The sequence below is a fragment of the Toxorhynchites rutilus genome, chromosome 2 (assembly GCF_029784135.1).
Source record: "Toxorhynchites rutilus septentrionalis strain SRP chromosome 2, ASM2978413v1, whole genome shotgun sequence".
NCBI lineage: Eukaryota > Metazoa > Arthropoda > Insecta > Diptera > Culicidae > Toxorhynchites > Toxorhynchites rutilus.
The window spans coordinates 67,467,966-67,495,094 of record NC_073745.1 but is presented as its reverse complement, the minus strand read 5'-3'; the positions used below and the strand labels follow the sequence as shown (position 1 = coordinate 67,495,094).

Sequence of the window (27,129 nt, the reverse complement as noted above, 5' to 3'; positions counted from 1 at the left end):
CGGTCGATAGCGATGTGGCTTCTCCACCTATCCTGCTACTGGTGCGCTTATCCGAGCTGACTTCGTGTGCCTTACCACCGAATGACTAACGAGCTGTCTGCGAAAGACTAACGAGCTCGAGTCCTCACGGTGCGAGAGTAGAGTAAGAAATGAACGAAAGCAAAGGAAGCGTCATTTTATAAACCATAAAAGTATAGAATCTAAATCCCACCCTTATTATATTCGTGAGTATACAGTAAGCTTATATAATAAAGAGGGTGGGGTTTACATTCGATTCTTTTATGTTTTATAAAATGACACTTCCCTTGCTTTCGTTCATTTCTTACTCTACTCTCGCACCGTGAGGACTCGTTTCATAGGGACTAAGCAGACAGCTCGTTAGTCTTTCGGTGGTAAGGCACCACGAAAGCAGCTCGGATAAGCGCACCAGCCGCAGGAAGCGTGAAGAAGCCACATCGCTATCGACCGGGAACTTTGCGTGAAATTCATCGCTATCGGAAGTCGGCCGAATTGCCGATCCGCAAGCTACCTTTGCAGCATTTGGTTCGTGGAATTGCTCAGGACTTCAAAACCGACTTGCGCTTCCAAAGTTCCGCGGTTATGACGCTGCAGGAGGCTTATTCGAAGATACCAATTTGTGTGCTATCCATGCAAAACGCGTCACATCATGCCCAAGGACATCCAGCTGGCCCATCGTATCCGATTGATTGAAAAAATCCAAAACGAAATGTATTTATTATATTATAAATATTATATATATATTATATTATATGAGTAGAAAGCAAATAATCGCTCGAAAATGACTTGATTTTCGCGATGTGAAACATTTTCCGTTTTTCATGTTATGCATCCAATATTGGATACGAAAATTTCCACTGATGGGGAAAAAAAATATTCAGAAGCTTTCCTGTTAATTGCGATTGATTGAAAAATAACAAAACCAAATGTATTTGGTTGCAGTGTTATATGGATAGAAAACATTAAAATAAACTCTTTCGCATGAATGTATTTTTCAATTCCCAGGGGAACTGGCAGATTATTTTTCAGCAACGATGATAGCAACGAGAATTCCGCGCGTGTATGTGTGTGTGTGTGTGTGTGTGTGTGGCGGCTGCTCCGATGTTTCAAGCGGAACCGTGGCATCACTCTCCTCCTGATGGATTCCCTTTTGGCCTTAGGTGCACAAACAGGCTCTTGGTGACACCGTTCATCAGCGTTTTCATGATAAACGAAATTAGCTTCACAACAACAGCGACAACATGCTCCAATCGCTGTTCAATCATAACTGAGTGGGTTTACGAGCGGCGCTCGCTTATATACCGATTGGTGATTTCAATAGCCTGCTTTGAAAGCAATTTTAAGACTATTGAAACAAGTTTTTGGATGAAAAAGTAACAAGTATATGATGCGTAGACATTTTATCGTTCAAATGAAGTGTTTATCATACCATTTCGTTCAGTTGTTTAAGAGCTGTTAACGCTCAAAATCTCGGTCTCCAGCGTAACGCTTTCGTTCTCGAAACTTTGGTTTTACACCCCGGTATAGAAATGAAAGACGTAGTCCTACGTCAAAACTAAACATGGAAAATAAAACTCATCATAAAAACTAAACATGGAAACAGAAATAAAACACATCATCACTTATACATTGACCTCTTAAAAATAATCGTAGTCTTCTTCAAAATTCTTCTGTTGTCATATTTATGGAAATCACTTCTTGCAGCATGTTAAACTCACGCATGAATCGAGTTGTAGGTTCATATTGGGTGTAATTTCTGGACCTCAGAGGTGGATCAAAAACCCTCCGGCGACGAAGAGAAACGGGGCTGGTGTTAAAATTTATCCGTTCGTAGAGGCACGGGCTTCTTATACGTCCGCTCAATAGTTTACAGAAAAAAGTCATATCCGCGATTCTGTGTCTATCCATGTCTACTAAACAGCAGAGATCTTCGTACACTGGCAGGTGTTCTCCTCTTCATCCTAAATTCCTCAGCGCTAACTTCAGGAACTTTTTCTGGACATTTTCTAATCTTTAGCTATGCAGATCGTATTGCGGTCGCCACACTACACTCGCAAAGTCGAGTTTAGACCGTACAAGGCTGGTGTAGATCCTCAGAATTACATGCGGGTCAGTGAATTCTTGCCCGAAACGACGAGCAAATAGTTGCAGCGCTTCCTTGACTATTCGTTCTAGGTGGAAGTTAAACGTGAGGGATTGATCCATCGTCACGTCACGCCTGAGTCTCGGACATACTCTACTCGTTATAGATCCGTACCTCCCAGCCTATAATCGAAAGTTATCGGTTGAGCTCTCCTGGTGTAAGTAATAACGGAGCACTTGCTGGGGTTTACACTCAGTTCGTTGCTCTCGACGAATCTCCGAAAATTGGCTAAATCTTGCTGAAGCAGATGGCAATCATCGATGTGTTTCACGGGCAGGAAAATCTTCACATCGTCCGCGTATATGAGCACTATTGCGTTGGACAAACATGATGGTAATTTATTCATGACTATGACAAACAGAATAGGCCCCAAATGACTACCCTGCGGAACACCTGAACTAACACATATTGTGTTCTGCTCTCCAGATACGTCCCAATACATTCGAACATTTTTCCGTGAATGTCGAAATCAGCCACCGCGCGCATTATGCTGCGTATTCCTACTACATCGAATGCCTTGCTCATATCTGTATATATACAGTCCACCTGATACCCTTTAGATATATAATCCGTGACGGTAGAGCAAAATTCGCATATGTTCGTCACAACTGACTCTCCTTTTACGAAACCATGTTGTGCTACTGACAAACGGTCGATAATACGTTCATAAAGGAGAGAGTAAATCACCCCTATTCTATATTTCGATTGAGTCGAAATATTTCGAACGACTTGATAAAATTCCATTCTGTATTCCGTTCGAGTTGTTTTTGCATTTCGTTCGATCTGTTTCTCTTCGAACATTGAATGGGCAAAACGTTCGAAATAGGGAATGCGAAATTAAAACTCGAACGAAATAACGGTTTCGAACGAAATATAAATCCGTCGGAATACAGAATAGGGCTGAATAAGTCGTTCAAATAACTTTGACATCCAGACTGGTTTGCAACACCCCGGTAGTTTTCGACATCTGAACGGGGACCCTTCTTATGGATTGGTGTAATGTGCGAGATTTTCCACTGTGGCGAGAAGTAGCCGGACGTAAGCGAGTAATTGATTAGAGTAGTCAGCGGTTCGATAAGTTCATCCTTGATTTCTTTCAGGAGTTTTGTGGGGAGTCTATCTGGTCCTGCTGACTTACCCGGGTCCAGAACCGATAGACCTTGTTTCACTTCCCGATGCGAGAGAACCAACAGGTCATCGGTCCTGTCAATCGAAGAGTTGACGATTCTCGGGTGATCATTTTGATGAACGCTCTTGAAATACTCCGCAAAGAGCTCGGCGGCCTCTTGTCCACAAGTTGAAGATCGGTTACCGTAACTTATCACGTCCGGAATTTCCCTATTTTTTCGTTTGCTATTCACGAATTTCCAAATCGATTTCGGGTTTTCCTTTATCCCATTCTGGATCCCAGTGATGTACACTTGATACGCTTCTCTGTGTAACACTTTGAACGACCGCAGCAGCTGTTTGTAAGAAGTAACATTTTCCGGAGTTCTGTTCTCATGCATTTTTCTCAACGCAAATACAAATCCAAGATGGCGGCCGCTACAAAATGGCGTACTACATATTTAGAACACAGTTATTTATGAAAAATACAAATCCAAGATAGTGACCACTACAAAATGGCGATAAATATATTTTTTCCCAAAACCCCATCAACATGGGTATCAAATGAAAGGAATTGACTAATAGAAAGCCTTTATTCATTAGAAAGTGGTCCCCATGGCCTAGTGGTAAGCGTTGCGCTTGTCAAGATGAGGGCTTCGGGTTCGATTCCCGTTCGGGTCAGAAATTCTATCGTCATAGATCGTTTTTCTGGCTTGCACTGGTAAAGGGGAGCTGTCTAGGGTGTGGTGGGATGAGCATTGGGCATTGCCAGTCCCCAAGAAAATCCACAAAAACACGGAAACAGCTCCTCTAAGCGAATTGACGCCGCTATAAGCGTCTTTGTCCAGTCCTGGTGGTACTCGGGACGTAAAGCAGCAGTATCACGATGGTCCTCCTGTGAGATAGTGGGATTGGTCGCAGGCCTTGTAAGCCAAACCACTAAAAACACCAAGCAACGAACGATACACTAGAGGATTTGAAAATTGTGAATCAGGCCATGTTGTAAAGACGTTAAGCCAAGATAAATAAATATGTATTCATTAGAAAAGCAAACTCAAAATGGCCACCTTTACGAAACGGCAACAAATATATTGTTTTCTTAAACCCCTTCAATATGAGTCAATCCATATGAGTAGAACACAGTTATTTATGAAAAAATGCAAATTTAAAATGGCCACCACCACAAAATGGTGATATATATTTTTCTCAAGGCCTAGTTATTATGGGTATCAAATGAAAGGGCTTGAATAGTAGATCACATAGCTTGAAAACTCCGAATCCAAGATGGCCTCAGTCACAAAATAGCAAATTATTTTTTTATACGCTTTTATTTAACTTTAACTGATTGTATGTATGTATATATGTCTTAGGGTTGTCCCACATTAATAGAACTTTGACCAATAGGAACTGACCAATTGTTCTGAAATTTATAAAACACCTTGATCTCTGCTGTCATTTTAGAACTGTTTATTCCATGACCTTGAAAAATCCAATTTGACCACCGCTACAAAATAGCTGATTCCATATTATCTAAAAAAAATGTTGATTGGGATATGTGTATCAAACGAACGAACTTGACTTGGAGAACACACTATGTATTATTTGCAATTCACTCAATATTGATGTCAAATGAAATTATTTGACTTACAAAATACAGAACAGTGGATTTATTGTAGAGAAATATTATATTTTTTAATTAGATTTTAAGAGGCGTAGCACTTAAGGCTTTTACCTCCCCGAGAAATATTATATTGAAACAGACAATGTACTAAAAACTAGAAAATAAAATAATTAAAAAAAACTTTTTATGTTAAACGGTTTCATTGTGATTAAAACATAGCAATGTACTTAAAGCTAGAAAATAATTGGGCGAGTAGCAGTTAGCAGTTATCACGCCCCTTCCTTCATTAATCTAGGGCATTGATGAGACTAAAAACTCCTCGAGGACATACAAAAAGCAGTAGGTACCTAAGATAACCGCAGAATAACAATCTCGAGCCAAAACGAGGGCACGATAACAGTATAACCGACTACTGGACAACAGCAACCAGTGCATCCTGATGGACGACGAAACATCTCCCCCTCTCTTCTTGCCGCATTTGGCATCTGCACATTACGCTAAGCCAGAATTACAGTGGCTTTCAGACAATAACATCCAATTCGTCGAGAAAAACGTCAATCCACCAAATTGTCCAGAGCTCCGAACAATTGAACGTTACTGGGCGATTGTGAAAAGAATCTTCAAGAAGGAGGGAGCAGTTTACCAACCCATGGAGAAATTCAACAAAAAATGGACAGCAGCATCCAGGAAATGCAGAACAGCAACATTTTTTGCCGTAGGACTAGGTCTTTCATTTCTGTACCGGGATGTAAGTTCAAAGTTTCGAAAACGAGAGAGTGACGCTGGACTGCAAGGTTTTGAACATTAATACCTCTTTACCGCCTGAATGAAGTGGTATAATAATCACTCCATCCGAAAGATAAAATGTCAACGAATTATATGATTGTCACTTATTGGTTCAAAAAATCGTTTCAATAGCTTAAAAATTGTTTTGAAAGCAAGCTATTGAAATCATCACAATCTAGCTCATTGATAATTGGTGATCGCAATGTGTTCCCGAACATGGACGCAAAATCTAGGCTGGAGAAACCGTCATAGCGAATACATGCGAGCTGTGATTTGTTTTGCTCGTTTGCATTAGTGTTTGGGAAACCATGGCTGACGCACGCAAGACGTGAGTACTTCCACTCGCATAAGTTTCTGTTCTGCTTTTGCATGGAACAGTCATGAACAATTGTTTGAGGGCGAATGCGTCCGAGCGAAGGAATATTCGCACCCATTTACGCATTCGGCTTGGTGTTCCCGAGATGCAATCCAATAGCATCAGTTTCTGTTCTGCTTTCGCATGGAACAGTCGTGAAAAAAATTGTTTGGGTGTGAATGCGTCCGAGCGAAGGAATATTCGCACCAATTTACGCATTCGGCTTGGTGTTCCCGTGATGCAATGGAATAGCATCAGTTTTTGTTTTGCTTTCGCATGGAACAGTCATGAAAAATTGCCACATCACGATAAAAACGAAATGAATTTTATGCAAGATTATATAGACTTTATTTCGTTTTCACCGTGAAATGGCGCCCTCAGTTTCTATTCTACGTATGGAGTGATCATGAAAAATCTCGTGTCATTCTCACGAAAACAAAAATGAATCATGTATCAAACATCTTCAGTTGCTTTTACAAGGCCACTCAAATTCCATCGTGTCGTTTCGGGACCACCAACAAGTTCGAAAGAGTTGAATTTTATGTTAATGACAATTCCATACTTATACTCATCCATCCACACACTAATAAGAAAAACTTTCAGCAATTTTTCAAAATATTCATTCATTCATGCATTAAGAATTGATTCAGATCCAATTTCAAATAAATGATTGCCGAACCAACGGTAGTCCTACGTTTACCTTGCGGTTATATCACAGATATAACCCACTTCTTGTTTTTTGAAAGGTCTTTCGTCAAAAGCGCGTTCGTTTTATAGAGCATTTCATTTTGACTTATGTTAGCCAGCAAATTCAGCATTTTAGCAATATGTAATTTGTGAGCCACGCCCAAGCTCACTTCATTGCGCCTTTGGTTATGCAAAAATCAAAACAATATTTTTAGTGCAAAGATTTTTTATATAGACTTAGAATATAGACTTAGAACTTAGAAATACATCATTTATTTTATTGAAAAAACTGCATTATCTTACATAATAGATCCTCAATAGTAGGATTATTTTGCCTATTTCCATCTTTTACAATTATTTAACTTTTGTACTGGCTTCGGTCCAGCCACTTTGTTTGAAACTACTTGATATAGTCTTGATTGCATATCAGTTGAGACAGATTTCAACATTCGCGCACGTTGGTATAAAAATTCGATGAGCTGCTTGTAAGTAACATAATCGACATTGCTGGTTTTCTCCTTCCATGCTCGTAAGGTCGTGGAATCTAACTTATACGTGAGTATATTCACTATCCCAATGTATTACGGGTTCATTAAGCTTCGCTAAAGCTTTCACATGTCGTTGGAAGTCGTCTATCAAAGAATGCAATTCTTGTGGTGATTCTCACTTCACGGACGAAAGATCGTATTTAAATGGCACGGAATATTTGACGCTTGAGCAGTCGTCGATTATCATAACGCTCCATAAGAGCATCCCAGGTCGATGCATAATTGTCTGCTTCAATGTCCACACATTCAAAAGGTTTGTGGGCTTCTCCCTCCAATGATTGTAGCAAGTATTGTAGCTTTGCTACGGTTGGAATATTTGCATTTGAATGAACCAATGATTTGAACGTGTCTCGGAACGATAGCCAATGGGAAAATCCACCGTTAAATTTTAGAAGATCAATTTTTGGTAAACGAAGTTGAAAATTCGAGGACATCTGCTGATTTTCATTGAGTGAATTATTCATTTGTTGAGTATCAGTATCCGTGCGTTTCGCCAGAAGGAACCCCTTCGCTGTGAAATATCGTGATTCGAAGTCTAAGATGATGAGATCTGTGAGTATCCAGATTTTCAGGATTGTTTCCTTGCTCTATTTCCGATTGTATCTCCAGGAACTCCCTGTAAACGCGATCCAATGATTCTAGGCGAATAAGTATCTGGGATGTGTGTCGATCTTCGTCAAATCCATTGATGAATTTTTCTACAGCATCCCGCACAACGTATAAACTCCTACGTTGAATCAAATTAGATGACAACTTCCTTTCTATTTTAGACGTCATTGTGTTCCACTGCACTAATGCACTTCACTACCACCACTATATATGACTGCGAAAAATATTAATCGAATACGGTACGTAATTCGATAACGAAATCCTTCCCGTCGCGGCGTACCGTTTTTACGCGGTTTCAATAACGAGGAAATGACACAAATCGAACGATAAACTCCTTCCCGTCGCGAAGTGTCACACCTTCCACGAAACGATTGACCGAGATTGATACGTTTTAATTCGTACGAAATCTTCTTCCCGACGCGACCTATAAACCTACGCGATACGCTTACCACTCACCACCACCAGAATGAAATAATCAATTTGATATATATTTTAATATAATATATTCGGATATTCTTGTAATCATTTATTTTCTCAAAATCTTTATTTCAACACACCGTTGCTTCGCCAGAGCAATAGATTATGAAAATTAGGATATTGTTCTATACACCACTGCGCTTTGAGATGTGGAAATCATCCGCACAAAGAAGAACTCAGGATAACCAAATCGTTCGCTCGGGTTCAACCAACTGTCAATGCCTCAGCAAACAATAAACGCTGTACTCACCACAATCAATCTCTTTGGTTGGGGGTTTCCTTCGATCCGGTTCGAAGAACCAAATGATGGGGGCTTATCAGAGGGGGTCCGATTACAAAGGATTTTCTTCCGCTTCCTAGAGCGGCCCAAAGGATCGAATGAAATTTTCCAGCTTACGATCTAAGCCACGAACTGAGACTAAGCGCACCGCAAATCTCGCGCTATTTTCGGACACCTTTTATAAATCACAGCGAAGATTTAGAATATGCGCTAACTCACTGATGATTTTATTAATTTGGCTTTCAGCGATGGAGTTTTCCTCAAAGACACCTTTTTCAATTTTACACAATTTCAAACTTCTTTTTATTGCACCGTTCACGCTTATATAAATTGGTTGGAAATAATCTCGGACTGATCTGGATCTCGTTTTGAATTCGACTGGTCTGTGTTGAGATAAAAAAGATGTTTTCGCTTCTCTATTGCGTAAACCACTTTTTGTTGCTTGGATGGTTGGTTGACCTTTTAAGGCGGCACAAAAGTTTTTGGACACCTCATTTAAATTTCGTTCAATTATTAATAATATTATTTTATTTATTCATATTTTGCAACTTAAGACCAAGTCTTGTTTACGTTACATTGAGAGAGTTCCTAGTAGAAAGTGCCACTAATTAATTCTGATTGGAGATTGTTAAGCTACACATAATGTTCAAACACAGTTTATCAAAAAAATGCTCTTCACAATATATCATTCAACTAACTTATCTAAAATACTCTTTACATCCTCTCTTGAAAGCAAAAAACGATTTTTGATTAGAAAGAAAGGCAGGTAACGAATTCCAATATACGACACCTTGAACAAAAAATGAGTTCCTATACTTCGTTGTACGATACCGCGGTAGTATAAATTGTTTGTAACGACTGCTCCTCGCAATTTGAAGTTTGCTGTGTAAATAACTGAGTTGTTTTGTAGTTATGTAAAAGTAAACAACAACGAAGTTTGCTGAAATTCTCTAATCGACATCCCATAAGTAGATACTGAAGATGTGAAACGCTAGAATACCTACTTAAGTTAAAAACGTAGCGTATACATGAATTTGAGGCGACTTTCAATTTATTGTATTGCTGCCAGACAAATGAAACACAAATTTCTACATTACTCGAGAATTAATCAAACAGATAAATACTAAATGAGCTTCTTACAATTGCAATATATATAAGAACGCACAGGCGCAAATTAACGAAATACCCTCAGTTTCTATATGTTTGCATGACTCCACCCATAAATACAAATAGAATAATCATTTTTCTTCAACTTACTGTATGAACTAATTTGAATCGTACGCATTTATTTCAATAAAAAATAAATTAGTTATCTCTCAACTTCCGGGGCAAAAGGAGCCATTATTACCGGGGTAAAATTGCCATAGACGTAATCTCGAATTCGATCTGTCAAACGCAAATAGTGTAATCGTGGTTGTGTTTTTTGTGGTCATGGTTTGTAAATATGAACGGATTTCGTTCCGAAACCAGTGGCAGATGGAAACTATGGTTGTTGCCGTACATTCTGTAAATCATAGAGACGAGCTGCGGAGGAATATACAGGGTTTTCCAACTTTAAATTCCGAAAGTAAATTGAAATAAAACACAAATAGAATTCGAATTTCGGTGAAACTTTTATTTCAAATTAAAGTTTGGTTTAGCCATTATGTGTGAAATACAACATCATTCAAATGTCCACCTAGGGCTTCCTCGCACACCTTGATCCGGAACAGGTAATTTTCGATGACTTTTCGGCACATATGGGGGGGGGGGTATCTCGGTCAGAACTTCACGAATGTTGTCTTTCAAATGTTCAAGAGTTTGCGGAGAGTTGGCGGTCTTTCGCATAAACCCACAAAAAAAAAGTCTAGCGGGTTCAAATCGCATGATCTGGACGGCCAATTGGCATCACCAAAACGCGAAATTATGCGTCCCTCAAATTTCGTTCGCAATGTGGCCATGTTTGGTCGTGTTGTGTGGCACGTGGCGCCGTCCTGCTGAAACCACAGGTCATCTGTATCCATATCTTCAATTTGTGGCAAAAAAAAACCGGTTAACATGCGGCCATAGCGCTCACCATTCACAGTTACCGTCTCGCCGTCCTCATTTTCAAAGAAATACGGCCCGATGACCCACCACACCATAATGCGCACCAAACAGTGACTTTTGGCGGATGCAATGGCCTCTCAACAATCACGTGTGGATTTTCTGAGCCCCATATACGAAAATTTTGGGTGTTCACATAGCCACCGAGCTCGAAATGTGCCTCATCACTGAAGAAAATTTGATGCGAAAATTCAGCATTTTGCTGCTGCCCAATCGACGTATGCCCGACGCATTCCATGGTCACCACGCTCTAATTTTTGTACCAGTTGGACTTTATATGGATGTAGGTGCAAGTCCAAATGCAAAATTCGCCACAATGATGTGTTTGACAAGCCCAATTGCTGAGCACGCCGTGGAATCGAAACATTCGGGTCATTCTCGAAACTGGCAGCAACAGCAGCAATATTTTCGGCCGAACGCACATTACGATGGTGCACAGGTTTCACAATATCCGCTACGGATCCAGTTTGTTCGTATTTACGCACTACATTAGCGATTGTGTGCTCTGTAGGCCGTCCTTGACGACGAAAATCCGTCCGTAATGCTCGAAAAACATTTGCCGGTTTTTCACCATTTTTATAGTATAATTTAAAAAAATCAACACGTTGTGCGATGCTAAACGATCCATACTGTAAAATGGCAGACATTCAACTAACGATATGACGCTTTGGTTGACAGCTATGTCAAACGGTTGTCTGCGCAGGGCTGTATACTTTCGGAAGCCCGAAATGGAAAACCCTGTAGTTTGCCCAGAAGAACATTGGCCAAATATGTGCAGAAGTTAGGCCGTTTTAAAACTGTGTTTTCTAAACAACAGGAGGAGTAACTCGTGAGTCACATCCTTAATATGCAGAAGTTATTTTATGGGCTGACAACACAGGACATCCCGAACCTAGGGTATAAAATCGCAGAGTGAAATAATTTAGATCACTCTTTCGACGAAAACTCCAAATTGGCCGAAGAAGATTGGCTTGCCGGTTTTTGTGAACGCCACTAGAACTTGAGTTTACGTTCTTTGGAACCACCGTGAATTTCATAGTGCTTTTTTCATCAAAAATTATATTTTTATTAGATTGGCACTCTTGCCCCGTACTGGAAAAATACAAGCCAAAAACATCATTTTTGTAAATGAAACATTTTCATAGTAAATATAACTTTTGAACAATTTGATGCATAGCTACACTTAATTAGGAGTATAAATGAACAAACCAGAAAAAAATTTAATTGAAAAAATATAACAAAAGAGCATTCAAAAACGCGTATTAGCTTAAGGTGGCACTCTTGCCCCGGGTTCCCCTACGTTTACAGTGGAAAATATATTAACTTGTTTGCATTTTCAACTAATTTAAACAGAACTTTCTGTCGGCGCTCAAAAATCGAGGTTTTGTTACACAAAAAGGACTCTAAAAATAATATAGTTCGTTTTTAGCAGCCCAAAAAAATGGAGTATTACCAGATACCTTTAGAAGTTTTTGGTTAAGTAAAATATTGAAAAAATATTCCAAATGCAACGAAAAAAATATTTTTCGTGGGTGGCAATATAGTTGCCACAGCCTCATAAAGGCTTAACTGCGCGTAATAGAGAGGCTTTCAAAATATTGGTGTACAATCTGTTCTACTACGAACATGTCTTGAGATGTTCAGAAAAATATTTCGAAGTAGAGCGGAGGAATAAGAAGCAGAACAAATTACATAAGAAGGAAATAATATGAAATACTGCAGTGGATTATCGATGTTCTAAGTGCTGCATGTGATTCGCTGATCCTTTTTTTAATCTGAACACATTCACAATTTGATACCAAGAGCACCTTGGTGAAAATCCAAACGCATTATCACAACATCATCGCACACATTGTTCGAGCTGAACGTAAACTCTCATAAATTACCGCACTCAGTCCCCGGTGCCAATGTCGTGATTAGATAATGTTCCGCCCCGCTAAAACCTATCTTTCTTCCCGCCGTCAAACAGTTTGAGCGTTACACCCGAGTTGGACAGACAGGCACTCCCGGTAATTTATCATTTTTCCCAGCGATTCCGCGACCAGACGATATCCATACAGGCACAGCCACCGGAATAAAACATGTGTTTTTGTCAATTTTCCGAGATCGCCCAAATTGGTCATCAATTATGTGTTTCTGTTTTAGTATGTCGTTCTCATGTGGAGAAGCAATGTATCACACCGCCATCCGGCGGGACTTGCGGCACACCCAGAGCGTCGTCATTAACCTTTTGTGACATTTTTTTGACGTAGAACTACGTCTTTCATTGAGGGTGCCAAATCAGAAAACAGGTCACGTTTTTATGAAATAAAGTTATCGTTAATAACTATTTTTTTAATAACTATTGTATATATTACAATCCCCTGGTGTGTAAACGGTTGATGAAAGCTTGAAGTATTTTCATTTTCCCATGCATTTGTCATTTGTGAGCTTCCCTACCCATGCCGTCAATAACGAGCAACTTATCAGCGACCAACGAAGGGAAATGATTTAAAGACTCCGTGAACAAGAAGAGAAGAAGAAGAAGAAGAATGAAGGGGAATATTTGCCTAGAGCATACATATTGGATCTCGCTAAGGCAAACTTTCAGTATCGTTCTAGATACAAAGCAATGAACATCGCTTGTTTTTCCTTTTTTTTTTGCATTAACACATGTCTTCGTTTTGGATTGAGCTGTGGACGCAACCAAATTACTTACTCGCCATTCCATCAAGGTTCTGAGCTACACAATTGCGTGGGGAATAATCAAACTAGGCTATCATCGGCTCACCAAGAAAATAATTGTTCAGGAATTATGTATGTGATTTGGTTTCGCATGGCAGTAACAAAACTATCTCCACCAAGGATGACAGCTAAGCTAATCGAGATCGGAACTATTAATAGAAAGGGCTGCTGTTGAGAAGAGCGAAAAGCGGAGGACTTGAACAAAATAACAGCGTAGTTCTACGTCAACAATGTGGTCGTGTTTTGGATACAACCTCCTATAATTTTTTATTGTACGGGATTTGTCAACGTACACACGAGGCATATGCTTTGGTAGATTTTTATTATGTTACCGTTAAATTACACTCAGGATGAGTGTTCCTACCATCGCAAACATCAATGTTGGTAATGATAATAACAACGCATGAGCTGCACCGGTGTCATCATCTTTGTCGTCTGGATTATTGATATACTCTCCTATTTCGGCAGCATATGCCATCAGATAGGGCAGCGTGGTTTGTTCGTAATTTCCAACGAAAATGTGTGCCATCGGTCCAGAGGCGTACACATTCACATCCTCGCCTCCATGGGTTTCCGAGCTCAACGGAACTGTTCCCGGGTAGCGTTGCTTGTAATAGGTGAAGTCGTACTCAGAGATGTCCAAACGTTCCGCCAGGTTTGCTGGATCATAGGTTTCGTGGTAACCCTTACCATTGGCGTAGCTTAGGGTAGTGTACGGAAGACCATCTATTTCGCTGGTATCCGCAATTCCCAACACGTCCTGACCTCGTTTCTGAAAGAGACACACCGCCTACAGAGTGACCCATGGTAAGGCGACGAAACTTACCGTGTAACCATTGTATGTCATCGTGTGACTATGATCCGAGCTCACAACGATGAGGGTGTCATCTTCGCTGGTGAGCTTACGAGCAACTTCTATTGCCCGGGAGTATTCAGCCGTTTCGTCCAAAGCTATTCGAGCGTATGTCGAATGATGTGCCAGATCAATCGATCCACCTTCCACGAACAGCACGAAACCTTCTTTGTTTTTTCGCAACACTTTAATAGCAGCTTCTGTCATTTCGGCTAGAGTTGGTTCCATATCCTGAGCGTTCTTCTTATGAACCTCCAGATTGTACATCAAATGACTTGACTCAAACAGACCCAGCAGAAAGTCCGTTTTGTTAGCGTCGATCGACAGAAGTTCTTTCCTGTTCCAAACGTACGCCGACTCTCCCATCTCTTCGTGCAGCTCCGTCCACTCCTGTATCAAATTTCTCCCATCCAGACGATAGCCTCTAGAGCCTTCTTCATCCTTAACTTCCTTCGGCAACATACATCTTCTTCCGCCCCCAAGAACCACTTTGAAATTCTTCGATACCTCATTGTAGACCAACTGCCGTGCGATATCCACAGTCTTCTCCGGATCGCACTTATCCTCAACCACTTCGGCATCACTTTCCCAACCACGGTTGGCACTTTGGGCATAACTTGCGGCTGGCGATGCGTGCGTCACCCGAGTCGTCGTCACAATCCCGGTAGCCTTTCCAGCATCCTGCGCCCACTTCATCAACCCAACGAACTCAGTGCTGTTGTTCCGCTCATACTCGCAAGTGTACCTTGGAACCGAGGCAACCACATTCAGCATTCCGTAGTTGATCTTCACCCCGGAGAAGTACGCCGTACCGGTGCAGGCGGAATCCGGCACTTGTCGATTAACACAGTATGTTTTCACCTGGCCAAGATATGGAAACCTCTCAAACGATAGGTACTCATTCTCATCGCCCAGATAGACTCGTGTGGCGGCCACCGTCTGCGGGGACATACCATCGCCGATGAAGAAGATCACATTTTTTGCTTTCATTTCGGGGTTCATTTGGTTTAATTTTTTACTAAGGGTTTGTTGAGCAGAGTCGATCCAAAATTTGGAGTGCTGCTCCTCCTCGTTATCGGCATTTTGTTTCGCCCTCAGGAGCAGCAGGTTAGACCTGTGGTAGTGATCCCGCTCGGGTATTGGATCGAATTTCTGCACCACTTGCTGGGGCATACATCCCGCTATTAACACCAAGATAATAACCAATTCGCAGTACATTGTTTTGCTTTAACCAGAAGAGTATTGTTGCTCGAAGTTTTAATCGCTACTGAACCAATTGCTAGAAATAATCCACTTTATCCGCAAAAACCACTTCATTCTCTCTAATCAGTAATCATGCGACGGTTATCGCGCACTCAAAAAAAGATTATTTACCACAAAAAATCACACTTTTGATTTATTCATCAATTGATGGCTTAACAGTAGACCTACAAACGATACCACCTAAGTTGAACCAGAAGGCCAATAACCCCGCAGATGACGGCCAGTCGGAAGCAAATGAACACCGCCGACCCGGAGCCATCGGAGTCCTGCTCGGTCCCCGCGAAGGGACCAATTTCCGCAGCATAAGCAATCAACGATGGGATGACGTTCTGCTCGAAATTGCCTCGGAAGATGTGTGCCATTGGACCGCTTGCGTACACGGCCACGTCCTCTCCACCGTGGGTTTCCGAATCGCGTGGCACCGTTGCCGGGTACTGGCTGTGGAAGTCACTGAAGTCGAGCCCGCTGATATCTGCACGCTCGGCCAGATTGTCCGGGGTGTATGCCACAAAGTATCCCTCGCCGTTTGCATAGCTGAGGGTGGTATACGGAAGTTCGTCGATGTCGCTGATGTCCGCGATGCCGAGGATGTCGTTGCCGCGTGTCTGCGGAGGGGAATAGAGAATATAGGGATGTGAATGATAACTTTATTGTGAGTTAGGAGGGGTATGGAAATAATCACCATGAATGGAATAATATAAATAATCATAAACAATAGTAATGACCACCCAGACCGGTACCAAAACCTTTTATTTGTTTATAACACCTGCTTGATAGAAAAGTCTCATAAATTTCAAAATATAAATTTGTATGGAATATAAAATTGCAATTTCGAAATACAAAATTGAATAAATCTACTGGTTCATTTTTCGTAAATCCTCCACCTCCGGTTAGGCCGTTCGACACACGAGTTGATTTCGCCAAAGTTTAGCGCGAGATTTGAGGATAGGTGTGTTTTGACATAGGACTATGTCTTCTATATAGGGGGGCACTCTACGAAAAATGTTCATTAAGAGTTTTGAAACGCATATTACTCAAAATCGTTATTGCGACATATGTTGTGTTATATAACATTAGACAGAAATTTATCCAGCACATTGAATATAGTAAAAAAAGTTAACAATTTGACGATTTAGTTGGGTATGTTTTCTTTCGATTGCATTAACCACTCGCTTTCCTCCCCGACGCAACGAGCAATCTTGTTGCCTAAATTCGGACTTTAGCTCATAATGTGAGTTGATGCGTGTAATGAATTACTTTCCATTTACCGATAATAGGCATTAATCAGTTATTGTATTGTATGTTGTCCAATCAATTCGTGCTCAATTCACGTTTTTATCGTGTAGGTCTTGCTACTAAGAATTTATGTAATTCTGGTCTAGGATATCATAATATCGAGCATGTTGTTTGGTTATGTAAAAATGTAATTAAATAATTAACCTGGCTACTGATTTAGAAGATCGAAAGGATATTTTTTTTTTATCTGTATTATAGTGATTTTCAACTCATTTGGCTGGTTCGTCACTTTTACTTCCATTTTTGGAAGAATGTCGGGAGTGAGAATTGAACTCGTGACCTTCAGCGTGAGAGGCATGGATGTTACCACTACACCAGATCGCCTCCGATCGAAAGGATATACTCACGCATATCAAATTATGATAACTTGAGTAGTCGCGAACCTAATATTATGCTCCCCATATATGTTTTCCTAAGAAACCCGCTTCACTTCCTCGAATGCCTCTCCTCTTCTCCTTTCCCTATACATAAGCTGAACTTAGCACCCAATGAGATCCATTCCCGACAGCAGCTACACGAACTTCCCAAAGGAGCACTCATAGAATACTTAATATAAATCACCGGGCTATGAAGTTATTACAAACAATTTTCTGGACAACGTGGCAACGAAGGAGAAAATGTCATTTCCTGTATTTCCTTAGTCATAGTTTTATTTAACCTAGGCTTTTATTTATGTAAATTTTAAATATTTAAACTTGTGTTTAAAAATGATACATGATGACTCTTTGTCTTCTTCGTATAATTAAATGAATAGAAAAAAGGGTAGTAATGGCTTCAATGATAATTTTGTGTATATTTTTGAACAGAATGTGGTTCCGGATTCAACCACGTTATCTCATCTAACCCATATCACGTAGGTTTTTTCAGGGCTTCCATTCAATGTATCAAAAGTGAAGAAAATTACAGACTTTGAACAATGAAAAAACTCAATTCAAATGCTAATACTACACACAATTACAGTCCTATGTCAAGATCCCGTCCGTGCCCCTAGGCTCAAACCCATCAACGCACTTCTGATTGGTCGAAATTTACGACACATGCGGCGGGTCCCTAACAGAGACAGAGACCAAGCAGCCTGGGGGAAATCGGCATTGCAAATACATGAAAATAGGGGAAACTTTTGATCCAACCGAGATGTGTTCCTTCGCAGTGACATAAAAATCAAGGTCCCGGGGGAAATTGGCATTGCAAATATATGCAAGCAGAGATGCCAACCTTCCTGATTTTTCAGGGTTTCCCAGACTTTTTGGCACGTTCCCAAACACTAAATTTTGCCTGATTTTTCTGAAATGATCCTGATTTCTCTTGATTTTTGTACTTTTTACTTTATCAGGATAGAAATTATCCGTAATAAATATACTGGTTTCCATGACAGTTTTCGTAGTTGGAAATGAGAACTATAATGAAATATTATGTCTCCACATTTGTCCACAGCTTACATTAAATTAATTTTTTTATGCAAATCTATACCTAACTTTTTTTTCTTTTTTCAAAACAGTGTTAGAAAATTTCATAAAACCAGATTGTACAGGGTTTTCCATTTCGGGCTTCCGAAAGTATACAACCCTGCACTGACAACCGTTTGACATAACTGTCAACCAAAGCGTCATATCGTTAGTTGAATGGCTGCCATTTTACAATATGGATCGTTTTAGCATCGCACAATGTGTTAATTTTGTTAAATTATACTATAAAAATGATGAAAAACCGGCAATGTTTTTCGAGCATTACGGACGGATTTTGGTCGTCATGGACGGCCTACAGAGCACACAATCGCTAATGTAGTGCGTAAATTCGAACAAACTAGATCCGTAGCGGATATTGTGAAACCTGTGCATCATCGTAATGTGCGTTCGGCCGAAAATATTGCTGCTGTTGCTGCCAGTTTCGAGGATGACCCGAATGTTTCGATTCCACGGCGTGCTCAGCAATTGGGCTTGTCAAACACATCATTGTGGCGAATTTTGCATTTGGACTTGCACCTACATCCATATAAAGTCCAACTGGTACAAAAATTAGAGCGTGGTGTCCATGGAATGCGTCGGGCATACGTCGATTGGGTGAACGAACAACAGCAGCAAAATGCTGAATTTTCAAATTTTCTTCAGTGATGAGGCACATTTCGAGCTCGGTGGCTATGTGAACACCCAAAATTTTCGTATATGGGGCTCAGAAAATCCACACGTGATTGTTGAGAGGCCATTGCATCCGCCAAAAGTCACTGTTTGGTGCGCATTATGGTGTGGTGGGTCATCGGGCCGTATTTCTTTGAAAATGAGGACGGCGAGACGGTAACTGTGAATGGTGAGCGCTATGGCCGCATGTTAACTGTTTTTTTTTTGCCACAAATTGAAGATATGGATAAGGATGACATGTGGTTTCAGCAGGACGGCGCCACGTGCCACACAACATGACCGAGCATGGCCATATTGCGAACGAAATTTGAGGGACGCATAATTTCGCGTTTTGGTGATGCCAATTGGCCGTCCAAATCATGCGATTTGAACCCACTAGACTTTTTTTTGTGGGGTTATGCGAAAGACCGTGTCTATGCCAACTCTCCGCAAACTCTTGAACACTTGAAAGACAACATTCGTGAAGTTATGACCGAGATAGCCCCCCCCCCCCATATGTGCCGAAAAGTCATCGAAAATTACCTGTTCCGGATCAAGGTGTGCGAGGAAGCCCTAGGTGGACATTTGAATGATGTTGTATTTCACACATAATGGCATAAACCAAACTTTAATTTGAAATAAAAGTTTCATCGAAATTCGTATTCTAAGTGTGTTTTAATTCAATTTACTTTCGGAATTTAAAGTTGGAAAACCCTGTATGATGAATTTCAGAAATTATAACGAGATTAAGTTTGAGGAACAACACTGCTGTATAGAGGGTAATGTGTATGGAGATATAGTCTAGAGTTATTGATGTAGGAATACATTTCATAGTGTCAAATTATTCAAATGATAATTGTTGAATTCACAGTCAATATTAAAAGTTTGTATATTGGGTTGGGGAAAAAGAAATGTCGTATATTGTCAATATATGGCAACACTTGAACATATCTTGTGTTGTACTTATCGCATCGGGTCATACTATACGGCTATTCAAAGACGACAATCTGTGCTACAAGTGTAGTTTTGACAGTGCTGTGATTGTCCTTTTCAGTATCAAGTTATAGCGCGTCAAAGATGGAGTCTACCAAGCAAGAAATTCGCCATATTTTACGTTTTTACTACCTGCGAGGTAAAACTGCAACGAAGGCGGCAGAAAAAATTCGAGTTGTTTATGAACCCGATACTGTAACGCCCCGTACTGGTAGGCAAAATCGTCGTGGAAACCGATAAAATCGTTGAAATCGTCCAAGTAGACCGAGATGTGAGCACTCACCCAATTGGCCAGGAACTGGGTATAGACCATAAAACCGCAGAAGATTGGATTCCAAAAAAAGCTGGATGTTGCGTGCCACACGAGTTGACGCAAAAAAAAAATCTTCTATACCGAATCAACGCCTGCGATGCACTGCTGAAACGGAACGAACTCGACCCATTTTTGAAGATGGAAGACTGGTGATGAAAAGTGGATCTCGTACGACAACCTAAAGCGAAAAATGTCGTGGTCGAAGCGCGGTGAGCCGGCCCAAACCATCGCCAAACCCGAATTGACGACCAGGATGGTTTTACTGTGTGTTTGGAAGGGAAGCATCCACTATGAGCTGCTCAACTATGGCCAGACCCTCAACTCGGTTCTCTAATGTGAGCAGCTTGACCGTTTGAAGCAGGCGATTGACCAGAAGCGGCCAGAAATGAATAATAGGAATGGTGTTGTTTTCCACCAGGACAACGCTCGGCCTCACACATCTTTGATGACCCGCCAGAAGCTACGGGAGCTCGGATGGGATGTCCTATTGCACCCGCCGTATAGTCCGGACCTGGCTCCAAGTGATTATCATCTCTTCCGGTCCATGCAAAACGCTCTTGGTGATACTAAATTGGCCTCAAAAGAGGCTTGCGAAAACTGGCTGTCTGAGTTTTTTGCAAATAAGGAGGAAGGGTTTTATAAGGGGGGGATAATGAAGTTGCCTTCTAAATGGCAACAAGTTTGCGAACAAAACGGCGCATATTTGACTTAAATTGGATAATTTTTAGTATGTTAAATAAAGCGTAAAATTTCGATCAGAAATACGACATTTCTTTTTCCCCAACCCACGATTTATTTCAATTTTCATAACTAAAAACCAAGGTGTGTTTCCGCTGGAGTATGGGTCGTTTGGTTTAAGCTGTCTGTTTTGCTGTGTTCATTTTCACCCAAGGAAACTTATATTCGAAAATATTCGAAAAAGTGATTTCCCATATGCTCTACATATAGTATTAGGTGTTGTTAGTTGAATTAATATTCGCATTGGGTTTAATACACACTTAGAGAGTAAAAAATTTAAAAGAAAATTACCTTTTCCATTTCAAAAATGTTTACTCTATGATAGAGTAACATGTTTTTACTGATGAGAAAAATTGATAATTGTGTTCTGTATTGGTAATTATTTTATATTACATTGGTTAGTTTTTTTCTATATTTCATCCATACATAACATAGGAGGCGTCTCGTCTAGGATCACAGAGGGCGGTTTTCATCATATCTCGTTCCACTTCGGTATCTTTTATCTGATACGAACTATCCAATGAATGTTTACCATCCTTCTGTCATCATCACACGGTAAACACTGGTGGACTCAACAAACAATACCCAACAACCAAACAAAACGGCCCTTTTCAGGAGGCCACCAAATCATAATCAAAGAATTTAACGATTTCATTCTTCAAACATATCCAAAATCAACAGATAGTCTAGCGGAATCCTGCGTCAACAATGCGGTCGTGTCTCGGACACAACCCTCCTGCGACTCTTTACAATTTTTTTTGCCGGAAAAGAGTTAGTTGGAATTTAGGAGTGTTTTGAAATTATTCGTGACTTTTTCCGATCGATTATTCTATTTTGAAGAATTCGTGCATTGTATCGGGTTATAAGAGGCATCGAAGTGCAGAGTATTTTCAACCGGATGTGAAGAACATATTGCCAGCGAAGAGAGCTCGTTCCTCGGTTGACAACTGAATGTGAAAATTTGATCAAACAACCGGATTTTGGATTTTCTGTTGTCGTTCTGCGAAAGTTACATAGCGTAATTTGTATATTATTTATTTGAGAATGATGTTTATGGGAGCGTTAGAGATGTGATTTTGTTAAAATAATTGAAAACCTATGTGTATATTATATCAGTGTTTCAGTTGTAGCATGTACCACAAATTACTTTGGAGAACCCCTCGTACTATTTTCTTCAGCTCAGAATCAACAGCGGTGTGTGCTTCTGAGTGTCTTTCTCTGTGTAGAATGAGATGCATGGCAATGCGAGTGCCGTTCCCATTTTCGATTTGAGCGGCTGACCATATTGAGTGCCAGGTGTAACTCGGCGGCTCAATTTAGCCAGGACGCAGAGCACCAACACATGCCTCGCAGACTTTTTTTTCATTTTCTGTTTTTTCCCCCAAGTGGAAAGAGTCTTTCGGCGGGTTTTCTTGTTATTGGAAACCTAAAACCGGCCAGCGACTCGACTTAAACTGCGCTCGGGAGATGAAAAGACAATTGCCCGCGAACGTTTGAAAGCGGGACAAATCCAAGCACAGAAGGGACTTCGGAACGACTACGGAATTGCAAACATCGTTAACAATTGCGTAGTTCCGGTTCCAATGAATATCTGGCTGATCTGAGGATCGAAAAGTGTGGTCGCCCATTCCGAATTTGTCAGTGGAAGAAGGTAGAAGCGGTCAGTAATTGTGTACCGCGTAGTAAAAGATTGAAGGTAATAGACGGAGTTTAGTGCATCGCAGTTAGTATTTTTCAAAGTTTTTCCTTTTTTTTTTCGTTATTTTAATTAGTGTGATTAGATTAGCGTGATTAGCATAAGTGTATCATTGTTACGCTGAAAGGGATAGATACTCTCCAGTGCACCAGCAAATTAAATTGGAGGTAAGATCAAACACATGGCATGTGGCATGACTAAGTTTGTAATATATGTGGCATTTGTGTGGTGTTTCGTTTCTGCTGTTAACGTTTAGGGAGTACCGCTACTGACCCCACGTACGAGGTCCGGAATTTTGCCGCCACACTCGTCAATTCTGGTGGCCGCGCGGAGCGCTTACGCAAAACGGCACTCGCGCAAGAAAGGAAATCATCACAGGGTACGCAGCACGGAGCCATCACTCGTCCGTGTGCGGACTCGAGATTCATTGTCCCGTTCATCGTCTGCAGCGAACGACGGTAAAGCAGAACCACGTAAATCCTAGGTCGTGAGTACAAATCTATTTATTTCCGTAACTAATACATGCGCATGTAGGGAATAAATAGAGACAAAAAAAACCACACAAAACTAACGAATGCCACACGAAACAAAAGCCACACTAAGTTGAAGCGTGTTCTGGATGATCCAATACCGATGGTGAGCACATGCCCATCGGTATAGAAGAACGCTTGGTCGAGGTGCAAACGTAGGGTAGATAGGAAATGCGCAGTTCCGAACCTCAGGGTCCGATGTTCGAAACCCGAGGGAAAATAAAATAAAAATATGTATATGTTTAAATTAAGGTTGTTGAAATAATCATGTTTGTATAAAATTATATCGTCTGTAGTTTTGAAGGCTGTTTGAATATATACATGAGTTTGTTATGGGGAAAAATGTATGTAATTGATTAAATCGAGTTTCGTTTGATAAAATAAATGTCGTTAAAGTTTGTTTAGGGAAGGAAAGTTCTGCATATTTACTGGCTTTGCGGTGTAGCCTAAAACCCGTCAATACGATTAATTGTGTAGTGAGGTCACACGAGTCCTGGGTTTCTCCTCCTGGGGTCACTCCTTTCTGTTACGGAAATCTTCAACCCCCGCTTCCCATTCTGAAGCTGGTTCAAGGTAGGTGGGAGATCATCATTGAGTAGATCCAGTGATGATAATTTCAGTATAAACGGTGTTCATTGAGAACCACCGGAGTGAATTTCTGTTGCTTTAGATTCGGAACGCGGACAAACGGTGTCGCGGGTCTCTCTTTGGAGCGCAGCCAACAGTCGCGGAACAAACCGGGTTTAGCGACAAAAGGACAAACCCGCCCTCAGGTGTTGGGTGTCTCAATGCCCGGCCGGGCAACGACAGCAAACACGGCGGCTGGTCTCCTCTTCGCAGGAGTGACGCTTAAGCCAGCCGCTTATCTACGAAAAATCCCCGGTAGCGACTGGCTCGCACGCTTTCACAGCGTCGCGGGTTACACAGTCTCGCTCTAGACAGCGAGCAATAAAAACGAGGTCGTCCCAATGGCCTTTCTGACGGCCGGGAGTGTGATTTTTCAAGACTAGAGGCGAATGAACTGGAGAAGTTTAAAGCCTCTATAGTTCAATACGACATCATTACTATCATCACCAAAACATCCCCAGCAAATGAACATTCAAGTAAGAAGTTTCAATAAAAGATGCTAAATACGCTAATAATATAATGAAGAAGGGAAATTTCCAGAAACACTCACCTGGTAACCATTGTAGGTCATCGTATGGGAATGATCCGAGGACACTACGATCAGCGTGTCCTCCACACTGGTCATCTGCCGTGCCAGTCCAATAGCCTTCGAGTATTCCGCGGTTTCCTCCAAGGCCAGCCGCGGTCTCGTCTCATGGTGCGCCGTATCGATACGGCCACCTTCCACGAACAAGAAGAACCCACTTTCGCTCTTCCGCAACATCTTCACCGCTACTACAACCATTTCAGAGAGCTTCGGCTCGGATGCCTGAAGGTTTCCCTCATCTATCTCCAAGTTGTACAAGCAATGGCTGCTCTCGAAGAGCCCTAACAAGTGTGAGGTGTTATCCACGTTCACAGCTTGGAGGCTAGTTTGGTTCCATACGTATTCGGCCCAGTCCGAGTGTTGACTCAACCATTCGTTGACCAAATTGCGACCATCCGCCCGACTGCCGGGACTGTTTTCTTCATCTCTCTGAGTGGATGAATAGAAATGTCGACGGCCTCCACCGAGAATGACTTTAATTCTCTTCCCAACCTCTCCGTTCACTAGTTGATCCGCAATATCCGGATATTGGGACGGGTCGCATCCGGCCTTCCTCACATACGAATCATCCTCCCAGTCACGATCTGCAGTGCTCGCATACGTCCCAGCCGGTGTTGCGTGGGTAATTCTGGTGGTGGTTACCACTCCGGTAGCCATATCGTTATCCTGTGCCCATTTGAGCAACCCGAGAAACTCCGCCTCGGTTCGGTTGTACGCGCAGCTGTAGCGTGGCACACTCGCGCCCACGTTAATCGTACCATAGTTAACCTTCACACCGGAGAGATAAGCCGACGCAGTGCACGCCGAGTCTGGCACCTGCCGATCGACGCAATATGTCCTCGCGGTTCCAAGATAAGGGAACTCATCGAACGCGAGCATTTTGTTCTCGTTGCCAAGGTACATCCGGGTGGCTGCAATGGTCTGCGGAGACATTCCATCGCCGATGAAGAAAATTACGTTCTTCGCTTTCGCGCGGACCGGTGTCTCGGCCAGTTTGGACGCGAGAATGTTTTGTGCCTTTTGCTGCCAGAAGGCGGAGGTGGTTTCGATGGGTTCATAGCCTAACGGTAATTGGCGTGCCTCCGGCGGACGCGTGGGAGCCGGCCTTTTGTGCTGGCCATCGTTGTCGTAACTCCGCGAGATTTCGTTGGGGGAAATCATTCCGAACAACGGAAAAATCACTAGCCTCAAGTATAAACTTCTCATTTCCGATTAACGACTGATTGCAGACTAAAGGGAACGATGCGCACCGGTGAATCTTTTATTATTTTTTGAAAAGACATTGAGATGGTTACTTCAGTGGGAAAGATAAGCGGAGACTATATTGTATTGGACTCAATTATTGCGTCTTCAATGAGGGCCTATGAAGTGATTGAGATAAGAAAAAAATCTCGATTGAATACCATCATTTTTTCAAGAGCCGTCATTGAGATAATGCCATCAGAGTCACGGAGAATGCCATCGATGTTCTGCGCTGTCTGTGCTGCTTTAGCGTTACATCTAGATCGAACCATCAGATCTGGAATGCGTCCGGTTGGAAGGTTTCCGGATCGGAAATGCGACATTGTTTGTATGAGTGGTTTTCCAGTGAATTCAGTTGCCTTCAACGTTACGCTTCACATGAGAAACCAAATATCAGACTGAAATCCACTCCCGTTTGAATAAAATTCAATACCAAACACATGATTGTCAACAGGTTTTAAATCTCTCACACTTAATCTCCTAGCGATGCAATGGCAATGACTTCACAGGATCTGCTATTCTCATGCATCGCATTCCTGCACTATGGTATTTGCATGGAACTCGACTGCAATCCGATTCGGTTTCTGCTCTTGTTTACCGTCAAGTCAACTTGTAATGAATGCCCTCTTCGAGCCAAATGCCATTTCCCCCACAGAGCGTCTGGCGAGTTGAATTGCGAGCAAATAACTTCCGGGAATTGGAGTTCATCTCTCCTCGGGGAGGGGGGAATGGACTCCACGTTCATCAACGTGGTGCCCAGTCCAAAGTTGTTCTTCCCGAACTATCCACCACACCACAAAAGGAAGAACCGTACGAACTGTGCGATGAAAGCCGTGGCAGAGATGGGGATGGGAAATTTGACCCTTTGCGTCGTTGTGTCGGCGCGAAATACGTGATTGGTTTTCCAGGGGGCTCCTAGCTCCTAGATGGGTGGAATCGGATAGCAATCCCGTTCCGGGGGTGGCATGCGTGCATAACCGTGATTAGCATTGTTTTCGTACTTTCGTGCCAAGCGGATTTAGCTATGCAGGGCGTGAACTGAAACTAATGAGCGCTGGGAGGGCAAAGCCACAAATGTGTGTTGGCACTGCGTGGAAGGGTTCTCTGACCGGCGGGATGAATAAGTGTCTCAGGCGGTCACTCGTTAAGGCCCATTTATACGTTGCTAGTAGCTGACTTCACAATGAGCAGCTACTGACCCGGTGAACTCGCTTGACAAATGGTTGACTCGCCTTGTCCGTTCACACAATGTGAGCTGCTGACAAGAAACCAGATACCACGACACGGGTTTACCAGAGATGCCAGGCGATTTTTCAAATGTCCATCAAATAGTCAGAAACAGCAATCAGGTCCGAATTTGTCAGATGATTGATCCGAAATCGGCTTCTTTATTGGCAGTTTTCATCTTAGGTTTTCAGTTGAATTTATCATTACACAA

The 27,129-nt window shown here is 41.7% G+C and overlaps 3 protein-coding genes across 5 annotated transcripts in view; 1 reads left to right on the top strand and 2 right to left on the bottom strand.

Annotated features, from left to right (window-relative positions):
- LOC129764572 (GTP-binding protein Di-Ras2) overlaps nucleotides 1–27,129 on the top strand; it is a 343,955-nt gene that overhangs the window by 240,160 nt on the left and 76,666 nt on the right. The window lies entirely within an intron of this gene.
- On the bottom strand, nucleotides 13,721–15,545 carry LOC129764570 (membrane-bound alkaline phosphatase-like). The gene is made up of 2 exons (XM_055763774.1): nucleotides 14,267–15,545; nucleotides 13,721–14,212 (listed from the first exon to the last, which is right to left on the bottom strand). Exons 1-2 carry the CDS (start codon nucleotides 15,509–15,511, stop codon nucleotides 13,775–13,777), a joined length of 1,683 nt encoding a protein of 560 aa, XP_055619749.1. The 5' UTR covers nucleotides 15,512–15,545; the 3' UTR covers nucleotides 13,721–13,774.
- Nucleotides 15,706–25,694, bottom strand: LOC129764569 (alkaline phosphatase-like). Its single transcript, XM_055763773.1, has 2 exons — nucleotides 24,414–25,694; nucleotides 15,706–16,161 (listed from the first exon to the last, which is right to left on the bottom strand). Exons 1-2 carry the CDS (start codon nucleotides 25,653–25,655, stop codon nucleotides 15,721–15,723), a joined length of 1,683 nt encoding a protein of 560 aa, XP_055619748.1. The 5' UTR covers nucleotides 25,656–25,694; the 3' UTR covers nucleotides 15,706–15,720.

Coding starts and splice junctions, on each gene's coding strand:
- LOC129764569 (XM_055763773.1), bottom strand. CDS start 25,655: ATGAGAAGTTTATACTTGAGGCTAGTGATTTTTCCGTTGTTCGGAATG. Junction 16,162..24,413: donor TGACCTACAATGGTTACCAG/GTGAGTGTTTCT, acceptor TCCCCTCCGCAG/ACACGCGGCAACGACATCCT.
- LOC129764570 (XM_055763774.1), bottom strand. CDS start 15,511: ATGTACTGCGAATTGGTTATTATCTTGGTGTTAATAGCGGGATGTATG. Junction 14,213..14,266: donor TGACATACAATGGTTACACG/GTAAGTTTCGTC, acceptor TGTCTCTTTCAG/AAACGAGGTCAGGACGTGTT.